The sequence below is a fragment of the Strix uralensis genome, chromosome 9, assembly GCF_047716275.1.
Source record: "Strix uralensis isolate ZFMK-TIS-50842 chromosome 9, bStrUra1, whole genome shotgun sequence".
Lineage (NCBI taxonomy): Eukaryota > Metazoa > Chordata > Aves > Strigiformes > Strigidae > Strix > Strix uralensis.
The window spans coordinates 18,277,571-18,293,673 of record NC_133980.1 but is presented as its reverse complement, the minus strand read 5'-3'; the positions used below and the strand labels follow the sequence as shown (position 1 = coordinate 18,293,673).

At 37.6% G+C, this 16,103-nt stretch overlaps 1 protein-coding gene across 11 annotated transcripts in view; it reads right to left on the bottom strand.

Annotated features, from left to right (window-relative positions):
* Positions 1-16,103, bottom strand: part of TRIP12 (thyroid hormone receptor interactor 12) — an 81,649-nt gene that overhangs the window by 21,578 nt on the left and 43,968 nt on the right. For 10 of the 11 annotated variants that reach the window (XM_074877624.1, XM_074877632.1, XM_074877628.1 and 7 more), the window contains 17 exons: positions 13,313-13,418; positions 12,023-12,159; positions 10,984-11,067; positions 9,518-9,613; positions 8,381-8,529; positions 8,011-8,046; positions 7,828-7,923; positions 7,330-7,422; positions 7,038-7,199; positions 5,359-5,427; positions 5,072-5,237; positions 4,243-4,360; positions 3,945-4,101; positions 3,481-3,634; positions 2,725-2,953; positions 1,865-1,983; positions 1,030-1,237 (listed from right to left, as the gene is read on the bottom strand). In XM_074877624.1, the coding sequence (XP_074733725.1) occupies positions 1,030-1,237; positions 1,865-1,983; positions 2,725-2,953; positions 3,481-3,634; positions 3,945-4,101; positions 4,243-4,360; positions 5,072-5,237; positions 5,359-5,427; positions 7,038-7,199; positions 7,330-7,422; positions 7,828-7,923; positions 8,011-8,046; positions 8,381-8,529; positions 9,518-9,613; positions 10,984-11,067; positions 12,023-12,159; positions 13,313-13,418 (2,179 nt within the window). The remainder of the gene's footprint in view (positions 1-1,029; positions 1,238-1,864; positions 1,984-2,724; positions 2,954-3,480; positions 3,635-3,944; positions 4,102-4,242; positions 4,361-5,071; positions 5,238-5,358; positions 5,428-7,037; positions 7,200-7,329; positions 7,423-7,827; positions 7,924-8,010; positions 8,047-8,380; positions 8,530-9,517; positions 9,614-10,983; positions 11,068-12,022; positions 12,160-13,312; positions 13,419-16,103) is intronic. The other variant, XM_074877629.1, reaches the window with a different exon arrangement.

Genomic DNA, 16,103 nt, shown 5'->3' with positions numbered 1-16,103 from the left:
CCTCAAGAATTATAAAAAGGTTCCATCTCATAACCAGGAGGTTACAAGGGAAGAATGATTGCTGGGAGAACAGGCCTTAACTCTATTTTAATTGGAAGGACAAAGTGACTACTCCATCCAGAAAGAAGGGGTTCTGCTTACTGTCACTTTTCTACTACGTGAAGTCAAAAACAGCCAGAAGTGCCACTAAATAAAGGTTTCTCATAATTTTCAAGGTTTTATTTGTGTAGCCATCTGGTTAGTCATTTAGTTGAATACCCTTAAAAAGAAAAAAAAAAATAATCCACAAATCTCTGCTGAATAAACACCAAAAGACACTGGATATTCGACCTGCCTCCCTCTGTCAAAGCCCCTATCAAAATTTTCAACAGTTTATGGTGTTTCTACGCACCAAGTCCTACACTTTCCAAGCTCACATATTTCAATTCTGATTTAAAGTGAGCTTCCTTATTATGCCAATACATTAGAGACAAACCTTTAAAGACATTTAAAGACAAACTGTGTAACACTAAAATAATTTATTCCTACAAGAGATTTTAATTCTTCAAGTGTTCAAAATGGTTGCATTCCAACAAAGTAACTTAAGGATGACTTTTTTCCCCTCCCTTCTCCAGCAGCAAGGAACCACACACCGTAGCTATCATTTCTCTGAAAGAATCACTCTGTCCTCAAGGGTTACATGAGACTACAGTTGTTGCTCTTGGCGTTCTCCAGCCTCTCCCCAAACAGCAAATTGTTTCATATCCTTACATCATAATTATCAAGTGACTAGTTTGTTGGGATTTTTTTTAACATTTCATATAAAATGCATCAAAACTACTCATTGATAGCTTCAACACCATTCCATTTTAGAACCTTAGAGGAAAATACCACAGCAAAATGCAGATAATACTGTAGTAGCCCATGTCAGTCAAGACTTAAAAATAAGACAAAAAACCCACCCCAAACACCACCAAAAAAACCCCCAAAACACCCCCACCCAAAACACACCCCAACAGATTGTTTTTTCACAACAAGAAGTGCACTTACCCCTGTGGACTCAGATCCAAAGAATCCTCCCGGCTGTGTTGTAAGCTGGGAGAGCCCAAATCTGCAGCTGCATTACTGGCAGCAGTGGCTGTTCCAGTACTTATTGTTGTAGTGGTACCCAGTGTTCCCGATCCATTAGTGCATACTTTTGGTGGGCTTGTTAGCAGAGCCTCAGATTCCGCTAAGTTTTTCACTTGGTGCATCACCCCTTTACAAAAGAAGAAGTCTTTGTTTGGTAGGTTGGTTTGATTGTGGGGTTTTGTTTTTTTTCCAGGGGGAGTGAGTACGGCAAGGACAAAGATGTTTGACAAGGCAGAAGTCTGTTATTTGAACCTCTGCTTTGACTATGGCAGCATTGGCTCACCCTACCCATCAATACTAAGTTTTAAAAGCAGTTCAATCCTTTCTTCAAAAAGTTAAACTACATAGTTTTTAAAAACTAATAACAGCAGCATAAACAGTAGTTAAAGAAACCCCCAAATCCCCAGTGGATTAGAACACAGATCTCCTGCCAAAGATTCATCAGTTTTGTCCAATAAGACTATCCATGTAATTTCAGCAAGCCATCTCCAATCTAAATATAAGTTTGCTAGCACCTAGTAAGCCTGTACAAACTTGTTTCAGATTCAGAAAAAACAAGCTTGTCTCCTCCATAGTCTTGGTCAGCTCTTCCCTAGTCATATGAGGATAGCTTGTATGGATTTGTCTTTATTATTCAAGAACAATATTAACTTTTTACAGCTTAGGGGAGATGAAGAGAGGGATAAAGTATATGGATTCTATACACACACACTTAGAATACTAAAGATGTTAAAAAAAGAAAACAAGGATTTACCTTCTCTTCTGAAGTAAACACTAAAAATATCAGGTAACTTTTGCATTAAAATCTCTGCCATCTGCAAGGCTCCAACTACTATCTTAAGGTCTTGACTTGACAGCATGGAGGCAATATGACTAAAACAGATAATTTATTAGAATTAGATTTGCCTTTTCATTTTTTGCTTTTTAAAAAAAAAAAAATCAAGCGAGTTCATCTTGCATACATAGTACTGAAGATTAAAAGCAAACAAAGTTTATTGTGCTTTTGTAAAAGCTACAAGTAAAAGGACTGAAAAAGTCCTCTTCCCACCTAAATCACTTTTACCAAATTTTAACATGTGCCATAAAGGAAAAGAGAAAGTTTACTTTCTTTAAAGAACATGGTGTTCTGGAACCTGGTACTGCCTTTGAAAAACTAGTCAATTTATTTTCTAATTGCATCTTTTTATCTAGATCCGTAACTTTATGGTATAACATGTAGAAGAGGTTTCATGAATAGAACTTACCAGTTGAATGCCAGAGAGTCTGTTATTGTTCACATTGTATTACCTCAAAAGTCATCTTGCCCTCAGAAAAGTTTACAGGCAAGTCTTAGAAACCAGGAAAACAGCACATGGTAATCTTAGACATTACTAGTACACATAGCCATACAGGTAATCTAAGTTTCTAATAAGAATGCCTAGAGATGGCACTTATTGCAAAATGTAAGATGTAAAAAAAATCATGAAGAGCTGGCAGCCTCAGCTTTTGGAAAATAAATAAGAATTTAAAAGTACAATTTTCCCCTGAAAAAGATGATTCAAAAAAAAAAAGCCATCACAAGTCTGATCTGTTAATCTCAAAATTAGTTTCACTCACAACAGTTAATGAACCCACCTTGAAACAGCATGGTTTTTCAGCACATCTTTCAGAAGTTCAGCATCAGCAAAATAAATTATCCTAAGAATTGCTCTAAGGCACTTGTGTCTAACAGCAGGTCCAGCTGAAGAACTATATACTTCATAAAGAACACCAAACAATGTTTTGATAAAGGATTTTGCCAGTTCTGGGTCCTCTTTCATTAGTTGTGCTCGAGCATCATCCTTCTTCAATTCTGAATGTCCACCTGCGAGAAATTGCGCAACAAATCACTGCATAGTTGTTTGCATCTCTGCTCTGATGATTACTTTGTTTTGTTAAAGATGAATTAGTTTAGCTCTTGAATTGAAAAGATATCACTTAAGAGCCAGAAGTCAAACTGATGGCAAGAACTTAGGTACAAATCCTCCTCTTTCAAGGAGTTGCATCTTTTTTCTCCAGTTTTCATATATATTTCTGTATGGTACTAAATAGTCCTCATACAGCCTTTGTTAAATAAAAGGGTATATGAACAAAACTTTCAGGAAATCTTACATCAGGAACACCCCTAGCTCTACTCCCAACCCACAGTTTAATGCATTTTCAGTTTCCAGGAAAAGAGTTTACATGTTATAGAAAATGCATTTCAACAGTTTGAGCTGTGTTGTAGAAGTCCGATCAGATTGATGTCCCACAGAAACCGTAAGAAATATTAGCTAAGTAGAGGACTGTTGCATAACCCAGCATAAATTAGCCACAGCTAGAGACACCAGGTGTCTCCTAAACTGTACTTACTAGTGTTTGCATTGGCTAAAGGGTTTGGTTTTCGCTGAATGGCACGTGCTGTTCCAGTATCCTCATTTATTTGCTGCATAGAGTTAAAGTCAATAGTATAGACACGCCCAAGTGTAGACAGGCTTATCTCATCCTCACCAACCTGATGAGCTGCCTAAAAACAAGAAAGAGTTTAAAGTTAAGAAACCCCTATCAAATAGGAAGCTATATGAAAGGTGAGGAGAAGGGCAACACAATAGGAAAAGCAATGACTGACAGAAATACAGTAAGAAGAGTGATTAAGCAGTTCACCCTGAATACCAAAATAGTGCACGATTACGGCAGGAGTTTGAGGAAACTCACGTATTTCTTACTCAAAAAGAGCAAGATCAATACTTTCAAAGCCATGAAGAAAGCTCTCAATTCCCTATACAACCACATGCATATTTAAAAAACATCAACACACAAACGAGTGGAATTGCTACCTCTATTATTCGACTATCAATCCTGTTATAGGGATGCCAGAGACCCCTGTCATCTCGCCACTGCCATATTGCACCATCCGTATTCTGCGCATTTCCTTTCTTTAGCATAGTATCAACAGCAAAGATTCCCTCTTTCGGCAGGCAAGGCATCAGTTCACTGTAAAGAACATTAAAACAGTATTTTACTAGAAATACACAATAAGTCCATCTAAGCTGAAAACTGTTTGCCTTCATTTTAGTGAAGTTAGGGATTTTAACATACCAACCAGACTCAAAACCTAGGGCTGCATTAACTTACCAGATAAGAGAAGTAAGCTCATAAAGTTCTTGAGGACTTCGTGGAACAAGGTCAATTTGTTCCTGACAACTCCCATTTGAGGCTCCACAAAGAAGGAAGTGAAGCGTTTCTGCAATATCTATAAAAATTATTATTCATGAGATTGCCTATATCAAAATATAAACTCCGTTTTGTGTTGGACACTACACAGAAGAGGCAGTCACTGCCCAAAGCAAACAGACAGTAGACAGTAAGACAAAAGCCATCTTTTTGAACGTAATAAGAAATGTGTGTTTTCTCAGGTCTGGGGTTTGCACTTTTTTTGGGTGTTTAGGGTTTTTTTTCCTTTAAGGGATGTATCACTCAATACACAGGGCACAAAAGAAAACAGGGGAACATAAGGCAGTTGAAGTGACAAGTCAAGTTTTACATGAAAAGAAGGAAACAAGTGAGAACTAAGACAGCTACACAGCAGTTACTTCTCTTTATGTTTTTCCTTAGAAAAACTCCTTAAATCACATGTTTTCCCCACCTGGTAAAGACTACAAAAAGAATTATTCAACTTGTGTTGGAATGAGAGTAATCTGTGCAGCTAATACAGACTCAAAATTAGGCAAGCACTCCAATGACAACACCTAGAGGCAGGAAAGGGGAGAAAAACCCCTCAGGAAAATAAACTTTCAACAAGATCAACTAAACTTTGTATCCCAGGGGAAGCATAGAACAGAGAAAGAAAAATAAAAAGAACATAGTATTTGTATAATCAAGTGCAGAGAGCAATAGTAGAGCCTACTGATTGTAGGCATTAACTTAAACAGATCCCCCAGAATATGAAAGGGTAAGAACTCACTTTGCTTCATAAGTTGGACTGCAAGTGTAGGGCAATTGGAACACATTAAGGAAAACATGCGCACCACCATGATGAACATTCCTGAGCTCAGGATAGGAGGCGTCACTACCAAGAGTTGCTGGATATTTGTTAACAAGTCCTTGGAAGCAACCTGCTGGAGCAAGTTCTTTAGGAGGGAACAGCAAAATTGAAAACGTTAGTCTGACTTTGAAAAGTAAGCCCTTAGGAGGAACTGAGGGAGAGAAGAAGGAAACAAAAATCCACCCCCAAAAAACCCACACCCTTACCTCCTCATGCTGGAAGTTGTCCACTAGCCGTGCAAAACAGAGACAAGTGCTTTCAACAGACTTTTTGTCCTATTATAAAAAAAGTTAAGTATTTGTTTGAATTAAAGTACTTTAACTTGCTTTAGATTATCCTGTCATTTTGAGGCATTCATAAAATTTCTCCAAAAAGGCCAGCTGAATCACATTTTACAGAATATTACAGCTCTGAATTTTAAGTTCATTGATACAGTCTAAACTGACCTCCTGATATGGCTGTGCTCCTGCATATTCCCTGGGAAACACCTCACACTTGCAACACAAATACCTTTAGAGGTGAATAAATGGATCTATAATATCCTTTTTGGATTCTACAAGGAGGAAACAAAAAGGAAGAGAGCTACAAAGCCAAAGCAACAGGAGATACAGACAATAAGCAGGAGTGAAGGCTACTGTTCTACAAACTACATGAAGCCTGATTTTTATAGCATGCAGCGCAGCCAAGACAGCAAATCCAAACATACCAAGATAGTAAAGACTGCTCTAAAAATAGCTCGTTAAGTTTGTCTGAACACTAGAAAGGTTTATCTGAACATAATAAACCACTTTCATTGTGGTTTGAACAGTGGAAGAGGTTGCCCAGAGAGGTTAAGTGTCCATCCTTGTAGATATTTAAAGAATTTCAGGTGGACATGGTCCTAGGCAATCTGCTCTAGTTGACCTTGTTGAAGTAGGGGATTAGGACTAGATTAATTGAGAGGTCCCTTCCAACCTCAACTATTCTATTAAGAACTAACTCAAGACTTGTTTTGCCAGGAAAATTCCACTTCAAAATTTCTTAAAACCTTACTTTTGTGGGCTGTAGCTTCTCTTCAGAGAGCAGGAGTCAGTACTTGACCCAACTGCTGCTGGGAATGGTGCCTCCTGTTTCCAGAGCACCATCTAAAGCTGACATTTGACTTCTGTGAAGCTGCCTCAAAGATTCATGTAATCTCTCAGCAAGAAGATGTTGGCAAAATTAAGAATAGCACAAGAATACACAAAAACATTACCTGGAGACTTCCATTTAGTAGCATTTGTTAAGGAACAAAATAATTTCTCCTTTTTCACCTTTTTAACAGGGAACTGCCAACCAAGCAGTATGTCCAGATCTCCTGTGGTGCAATAGTCATTGCGAGTGCTCACTTATGAACATAGCAGCACTGCAGGACAGGCAGATCTCAGGAGCCCCATGATTTAGGATTCATCACTTCAAACTATTGTGCAAGAGTAGGAGCTTTCTTTTTAAAAAGCTGTAAGCCTTCCCAAAAAGTCAAATCAGAAAAAAAACCACAAAAATTGAAACTGAAGCTTTTCTGAGTTTGAAGTGGGAAGGAACCTTGCAACTCGTTAAGAAGAAACAACAGTAATGGTAGTGGATTTCCTCTTACTGATGGGCAACAAGGACTACAGACCCACTATTATTCATGCTATAAGTTAAAGTACCTTATTTATCTCATTTTACAAAATTAATAGGGGTGTAATGAATCCTGACAGCACATTTACAAAAGAAAAGGTCCATATGCACGTTAGAATATCACAACTTGACAGTATAGAAACTTTAAGGTAATTATCACATTGCAAAGGCAAAGAATACACAGTAAAGAATGAGATATCTAGAGGCAATTTTATACTAAACTTTCCATTTTATAATAGCTTCTTACCTGATGGGTTAACCTTTGTGTAAGCAGTGGCAAAGAGTCTGCCACAAAGTGAAACTCATCAGGTGTTATACTCTGGCAGCAGTTGGCAGCAATAGCTAGTGCATTCCTCTGTGCATTTATACTGAAGAATTCCAGATACAGCAAACAGTCTGCCAACCCACCCTATAATAAAATAAACATTTTCACTCTCAGTACTGTTAAAAATCACAGAAACTTGTTTCCTTATTTCATCTTCATAGAAGATCACCAAGATGTAGAACTCGTAGAGGTAAGTGGTTTCTTTTTTACTTACTGCCTGCAGAATGGCTTTGCTATGCCTGCGTGATAACATCTCCAGGGCTGTAAGCGCCTGCTCTGCCACATCAATGCACTGAATAACTTGCAACTACAAGAAAACAAGAAAGCTTGTCAATCAATTTTTAAACTAGTTTGTAAATAATAATAATAATAATCTTCATTAAGACTTGGACAGTTAGCCTGTACTGAGACACATATGCTAATGCAGCTGCACTGCTAGATCAGCTATATAGCCACTCCAGGAGCTACCGGTTTGTATGATTACACAGTATCTTTGCAACACCAATCAGACAAAAAGTTCTCAGTGAATCAGATAGTGCTTTTCAGTAACGGTATGAACAAGGAGTAAACCTGTTTCTAAAAGCTTCTCATGGGTTATGTATTATCTTGTAAGCTATGAAAAGAAGCCATTACCTTAATGGTATATCGTAAAGTTAAATCAAAAGATAAAATCCCCTCAGATGAGTTTAACACTGCTTTGATTTCAATTTACCTTTTCCAAGAAGACAGGAATTGCATCTACCACTACCGCAGATGATCTGGGAAGTGCTTCCATCATGTATGTTAAGGCCCGACATGCATGGTTCATCTATTAAATATATAGATATTTGTTCTTAAGTTCAGATGATACATTTCTCTATTTCAAAAAATTTCTTAAACATTAAAAATCACTTACAATGTCAAAGTTGTGCTCCATCTGCAGCAGTGTTATCTGGTTTTTTTAAAAAAAAGTATTGTTAGTTCAGTAAAAAGTATCTAGATATCAACATAAAAAAGGGCACATTGTAGCTTTTGATTCAGAACTTTGAATTTTGGTAAAAGTTTGAAGAGAGCCACTACTTATTCTTGAGCTATTAAAGAATTAATAGGGCTATCAAAATTTAGCAAAACATGTCCTCAAAGCCAGATAATGAGATATATAGATACACATACACACATACATAGATAATTAAGAATATGTAATATAAATTAGTAAGATTTGATTTAAGCCAGATATTGAGTGAAATATTATATCCTCCTATAGAAATATGAGATTTAATCTTTACCAAAGCTGGTACAACACTCTTGACTGGAAATCCTCCTAATGTTTCTTCATTCCCCATGACCAACAGCTGGCACATCTCAATCACTGCCTGAAGTTGCTGACTTTCATCAGTGGCTTGGAGACCTTGTAAAAGCTGTTGGGCTTTAGAACCTAGATATTCAGAAAAAAGATTAGGAAAGAAGATATTAGAAAACATAAGTGTTCAAGGGAACTGTTATGCTATACTTCTGCCAGAGTGGAAGACCAGAGATAGTTTGTTTTCCTCTGTATTTGTAGTTTCACTTCCTTTCCCTGTCATAAAAAGGGAGGGATAGGAAAGGGAGGCAAAAATCTCACTCTTGGCTGTCTTTCCAGTGCAGACTGGTCAGCACAGGGAGTTCACCACACTGTCACCATAGCCATCTTGCCAACCTACAGCAGGTGCCAGAACCCACACCATTTCACCTCTATAAAGCAAAGGACTTTTCAGCACACCCCCTACATAACACAGCACATGGAGTACCCATGAAACCCCATCCTCCTCTTAGCAAGCAGTGTAACAGGCTGCCTTTGGCTCTCCTGGGAAGCTAAACAGACTTGGACTAGAAGGTACACATCTTATCCAGCTGCATAATACAGACATGGTGGAACAAGACTAAGGACCCATGTTCTCTGACGCACTGTCTGAAGGAAATTATTTCTGTCTGAAACCCAAGACACTTTTGAAACTATAAACAACATACCTCAGAACTGACATCTACTAATAGTTTTAAAGCTAGCTAAAGCCTTTGTTTGAAGCTAGCAAAAAAACCCAAGGGGGTTGGAGAGATCTTTTGTTAAGCAGTCCATCATGCAAAAGAAAAAGATAACCAAGGGGTGAAAAGGCAAGAACCCTCCCTTCCCCACCTAGAAAGGAACATTAAGATGCCCCAAAAAAGAAAAGAAATATGGCTAAAACAAATTTCTCTTCCTTATAGGAAGACAAGCAAATTAATATTGTTGACCAGTGGTCTAGCACTATCATGACATACAAATGTTCAACATGTAAAATATTATATTAAACTAAGAAGCTAATACAAATATTAGAATTTACTAGTGGCTGAGTTCTACTAGTCTGGAAGTGGAAAGAATTAAGTCAAATTAGACAAACTTTGCTTACTAGCTCCACTTCCAATTGTCCTGTGGAAGAGCTGCGACATCCGAGGACCAAGAGGGCCAAACAGGTGAGGAGGAAGACCCCTAGCCTCTAATAGAGCTAAAAGCAAACAGAGGATAACAGCCATTGTCAAAGCTTCTACATATATTTTTAAAAGCTTAAATTCCATGATGCTATAATTTAAGACTACTAGAATTTTGATACTTTACGAAAGAAGAGTTAAGATTAGATGACTGCAGCTACCTCAATTTCTAAAAAACACCAAAAAAATTACCTTTAGGGAACAAATAACTAATCTTGTATGCATCAGAGCATTAAGGCCCTTTAAGAAGTCACCCACTGAGCTTCCAAAGTTACATATTTCACAGGAGAAGTCCGGTCTACTAAATCGTTATAAGTCTAGATCTAGAATAGCAGATACACCAAACTGTAATTTCAAATCTCAAGCTACATAAAATAGGTTGTAAGTTTATCTTCACATTTTCAGGAACAGAATGGCACTATTAATGTAAAACAATGACAGCAATGAAAGTGTTCACAGCTTTATTTGCTGATGAGCAGGAGAGGGAAGAATTCTGCTAGATATTAGGAGGTTTTTGGTTTTGTTTCTAAACACTTTTCAGTAGTGTTACTTAAGCTAGACTAAGTGGGTGATTCTGATTTTTATTGTAGCAACCATGACTACTGCTAAACAATGCAGTAACGATTAATAGTGAAAACCAATTTAGCTCAATATTCCTAATGCATGCCTATGCTTACTGAGGACTATAAGCAAGTGAACTGGGAGTGACACAGCACTCATTTCTACATTAAATACGCAGATTAACTGAAACCTGTCATTTGCAATGGAGATCATGATCTCAAACTCGTTGCAGTGTAGTGGTAAAATCATTAAAACAGTTGCAGGACATGCAATCTGAGTTTATACCTGCCTGTACTCTCAGGTTTTGAGAGACCTGAATCCTTTAGCCCAAGCACAAAAGCAAGCATTTTAACAACATCTAGATTTTGTTTGGTCAAAGCTTACAGCAACGTGGGTATCTATGACATGCACAAAAAATGTTATCCAGAAGCAGTCAGAGTAACAGTAGGCCTAACCTGGCCTGTCAACTGAAAACATTCTTGCAAAGACTTCTTTTCATATTTGAGCTTACACACTTATAGGACCGAGTTCTCAATTCTCTCCCCCCACCTCCTCCTGAAAAATCATCAACAGTAGTATATTATACACCATGCAAATGAGTAAGGACACTATGCCACCCCCTCCAGATATCACTTCCAAATTCTTGCATCTTTAGTGAATTAAGGCTTGTAAACTCCATACTTCAGAACTACTGTAAGCAAAGCAACACATTCACAGACAGAAAAACAAAAATACACCCTTCCCACTACATATAATACAGAATTTGGGTAAGTATAGCTATTTATAGACTGCAAACAAACTGAAAGTAAGTTAATAACTTTTATACCTTGTAGTCTTCCCATCTCAGAATCATCTGACTCACTTTCTCCAGAGGTTGTCATACCTACAGCCCCAGCAACAGAACTAGAAGCTAAATAAATAAAATAGAGATTACTGCAAGTTATATTGCCTTTAAAGCTATAAAATTTGCATCAATTCCATCATCAAGAAAAGTGTCCACCATCAGAAGAGTGTCCTGCATTTAACCCTGCCACCATCATACTTCTGTACAATTTTCATTTTGACTAGACCAGTCTACAGGTCTAACTTTCCAAAAGCTGAAGAAAGAGGCTATATCAACACAAGATAATAACAAAAAAGTACAGCTAGATCAGCAAATTGCCTTTCGACAGATTTGCCTGTACCCTTCGAAAATTTATGCTTTTCTTAATTGAGTGTTATGCTACACTTAGTTTCCATTAATACTGACTTTTTGTACTAATGTAGTTAGCTTTAAGCAGAGAACATTTGAGATTTTCTACAATCTATCATAATTGCTGGAAAGCTCCTCTGAACTCACTACTGATTAGGACCAGATGATAAAATTAGATACCACTTAATAGGACTGTGCAAGTAAGAATATTTAACTTCATTACACATTTCTCCAGTACAGACATGCTTGCAATCTCAGCAGAAAACTTGTAGAATATTTATGAGTAGTTACAAAAGAGCTTTTACAGGTAAATACATGCCTTTTGTATTCTGAACACTTCGGTGTCTCTTTGGTTGGCAGTACAGTAAATTATGTAGCACCAGCTGAAGTTACAACTTTAAAAAAAAGGTAGATGCCTGAAAACTAAAGTCTGCTTTATTGGACATAGTTTGGAGACTACAAAAAAGCAAACTGAAACATGTACGAGTCATCCAAGAGATCAGATTCAAAAGTAAAGGTCCCTCTCACTCAAAAAACCTTCCAGAATTATTTACCAGCTGTACCAGCTTAAATAATTTCTCCCCAGAACTTAATCCATTTAATTGTTTTTACATGCAGAGAAGTTTATATCAGCAACTATACTAAAAATGCTTCCACTGGAATTTCTTCTTACCTGCAGCTCCCTGGGGAGCCTCATCTGTACGCGCAGCTGAAGAGTTAACTCCATCCTGGTTGTTGTCAGGATCAGCCATCTTCTCCTGTCGACGAGCTTCAGCTGCTCCTCTTTTGCCCAGGCCAGAGCCTCGCCGACTAAAGATTCAAAAAACACAAGTTTCAGACCTTATGAACCAAGAGATTTATTAATGTGAGACTACTCAATACCGCATAACATTTATGTAGATCACTACCACAAAGTTGCACAAACTAACTGATTCACATAAGAAACAGTCCTCACAAAATCATCCAACTTGTCTTTCCCTCCTTGCACCGCACCATGGCAATGATTAGTTTATACAGATGCATTACAGCTAGGTCCTTACATTATACCTTCAGAGAAGTTCGATGACAGGGTAACTGTCTTTAAATGAAGTTCCAAACTACTGAAAGCACAAAGAGAACTCAGATGTTCAACTTGGTTTTCAGTGCCAGAACAAGCTTGAGGGCATGAGCCTTTTAAAATTTGCATTTTTAAACACTATCATCATCACCCCTACAAATATATATGTCTACAAAGTAAACAGCCAAATTCAAATGCACACTTGACAACAGAATCAGACTTCAGAAGCTTTTTTTTAAATGGCATGGAAGAAGAAAAAGAAGTTATGCTGGAACTACTAAATATAGTTTAGATGTAAGAAAAAAATAAAAGTTGTTAAGGCTTTTTAAGTCTAGCTTCAGAATACATGCAACTACAAAAATTTTTTGCATCACAGGACACATTTACTCTCCCCTTCCATTTCATCTACCAGCTGTTTTAAATTATTAATTCAGGAGTAATTTTCCTCTGTATCAGAAAGTATATTAAGTACTTAGATATTTGTAGTATTGTTCAAACACAGCTGCTGACAAGCTGAGTCAGCTTAACAACGTACACTATTAAAACAGACTCCTGTGTAGTACCATGAAGTCTTTCATTTTTCAAAATAGTCCTCTATTATTCATGATGGACAGTAGTTTAGCACTCTTTCTTTGTGTTTAGTATCTTTTTTAAACAACACGTCCCTAAGGAAAGGATTATTTAAATCTGTGATACTGACTTTGGGCATTTCTTTCCCTCCATTGTCACAGCTCAGATAAATTCTATGTGCTACCCATGACACTGGTGTAGAGTAACCCAGCAGGCCTGAAAAGCTACAGCTACTTCTCCAATAGCAAAGAGATAGACAAAGCCAGTTTTCATGCCTGAAAATGACATTAATATCAATCCACTGCAGTAATCATGTTTCATTATCTTAAGTTTTACCTGGTGCTAGCACAGGAGCCCGTGGTCTTTTGCCGTGTGCTCCGCCGCAAACTGGGGAGCTCAGCAGGTGGTGATTCACTGCGCTTCTTTGTAGATTTTCTTAGACCTATGTAATATGTAAAGAATAGCGTAAATCGGTCTTTAAATACACAGCAGTTCTACAAAAAAATGGAATTTCTGTGTACAGGAAACTTCTATGTAGAAGAACAGCTTCTACACAAGAACCACAATAAGCCCACATCAGCTTTTAGTGACCTTACACTGAACCAGTAAAAGAAAGGTTATTAACTCAATGAGTAAAAGTAAAGTAATACTAAACTCCAAGTTGTTACCTAGACACCTTTTCCTAACATACACACTACAGTTATAGAAGAGCTTGTGTTTCTTACGCTAAACGGATTATCACATCATGGGATACAAGTTTATTATTTCCACATGTTGATTTCAAAACACTCACAAGAAAATGCTTTAGCTTTAGATAAAAGAGAAAAAAAACTATGCTGAGGGGGGAGGGCAGTGGTGGTTGCATCTGTTTTCCTGCACCTCCAAATAAATCTGTGCAGCATAAACTTAATCTTCACTAGCTGAACTATAATTTTTAGACAGTTTTATTCACATAAGCATGGCTTAAGAATAACTGCCTTAAATCAAAACCATGCTCTCCTCCAGGAGTCAAGCACTGCCAGTATTGAGATCTGTCCTATATATTATTCATGTTCCTATTTCAACTACATCTCTTCAACCCCTATCACTGTCATAAGGTCTTCCTTGAGCCAAATGACCAAGCACATCTTCACAGCTTTGGAAAAGAAGTTGTCAAGTTTTTAATTTAAAAGTATTTGCACTGTTGGAGACTGACTCAACTAAAATTAATTTGCTCTAGGTTATAAAGCTATTGTTCTGATGATATATCCCACCACAGAACCAGGCAAATCTTAACACACACAAAACCCCATGCAATACAACATTATCAGATGATGAACAAGCTTACTATCAGGCTGAAATATCCCATAACAACTTCCAAACCTGAAGGCTGAGAATTAACGTGTCAAAAATTAAAAACCCTTATCAGGCCCAGCTTTACATTTTAGTCCCCCCCGCCCCTGCAATAAATAAGAGAACCCCACAACATACAATTTAGACATACTATTACTAGAACAGATGTAAAGAATTTTGAAAAGATGAGAAAGTTAGATCACTGCTCCCTCTTCTGGCAACAAAGCATAAACAAAACATATTTAAATATGCAATGTTTTTCAGCACATTACCTATTAAACTGGCTCCTGTCTATTTCCTTAATCCTAAAACATTCCAGGAATACTGAGCTTAGGTACTGAGGGATGAAGTGATAACTACACAGCTTCTGACTGGATATTTAATGGAAAAGGGAAAGCGATCTGAAAAGCTGTTCCTGGCCTGGTCAATAGCCTGTCCTCTCAAATACTATACTATATTTGATCCAGGAACACAATGCTGTGTGCGGTTCCATGCAGATGAAGGTTAACCCGATAATCATGTATTTACCACACATCTGGCTTACTAACTCAGGAAATTTGGCAACCTTAAGAAAACAACAAGGTTCTTTATTTAACAGCCACCCAGCACTGAACTGAATCAGGCCAGCCACTTAAATTTTCAGATGGTCTGTACATACAGAACAAGATACATAACTATTTCAAATATTTAAAAAAAGCAGTGACATGTTTACTATGTATGCTTTCAAACCAAAAATTTAAGTTGAAGTTGGTACAACAGTTGGTATGTCAATAGGGTTCGTCATTATGCAAGATACGGGGCGGGGGGGGGGGGTGGGGTGGGGTGTGGAACGGGGGGACACACGACACAAAAAAGTGTGTTATAAAGTAGAGATACAAGACAAAACTAGTTTGAAACAGTTGTAGGATGCTATGCCATAGCTCTCTAAGTTTCTCAAGTACTAGAAGTGCACAGATACAAAACTCCCCTCATAGCTGGTTATATTTTACAATAGAAAATGCATGCTTTAACTGGCACTAGGTGTAGCACTGTATTGTTCTGCAGATAAAACGTGTTTACCACTCTGGGTTCATATTACATGTATGGAAAAACAGGCTACTCTATACCTATAACAGTGTGGTGAACTTCTAAGTGAGATGTGCTTTTGCTTTACATATAGAAGAATAAGTTAATTAACTTGTTACAGTAGAGTTCACAGAAAATACACAAATACCTTTTAATTCTGTACATCAACACATCACTTATTACTTCAAATCTTTGGGTACTTATTTTCAAGTAGTCAGACCTAAATATTAAGTGGCTTCATATCAACTTGGTAATAGGCTATCAATGAGACACCACACATCCACTGTAAGTGAAGCAAGATTGACTTAACTTGTATCAAAACAGGAATTCTGCTAAGGGCAAAGGTTTCACAAAACAGCTGTTGTTTAACAGTATGGTACACTCCCTAATGTCTTCTTGTCCCCAAACCAATCCCAAGAAGCACAAAGTGCACACCTGATGCTCACTTTCTTGTTCCATTAGCATCCTGCCAGTGTGGCAAGCTGAACTTGCTTAACACAGATCAGATGAGCACAGACACCATGAAGCAGTAAAGCAATGGAAGCTGTGAAATGGGTTGTCCTTTTCTGTAAGAGGCATTAAATTAGCTGAGCCATCTCTTTTAAACTGAATTACCTCAGTAAGCAGGTTTTAGAGAATGTAGTTAGCCAGTTACTGCTTGGTGGATGAGGTACAGAATACATCACAGCCTGAGCACCCAGAAGGGTTGAACTCATTTTCTCCTGCTGCT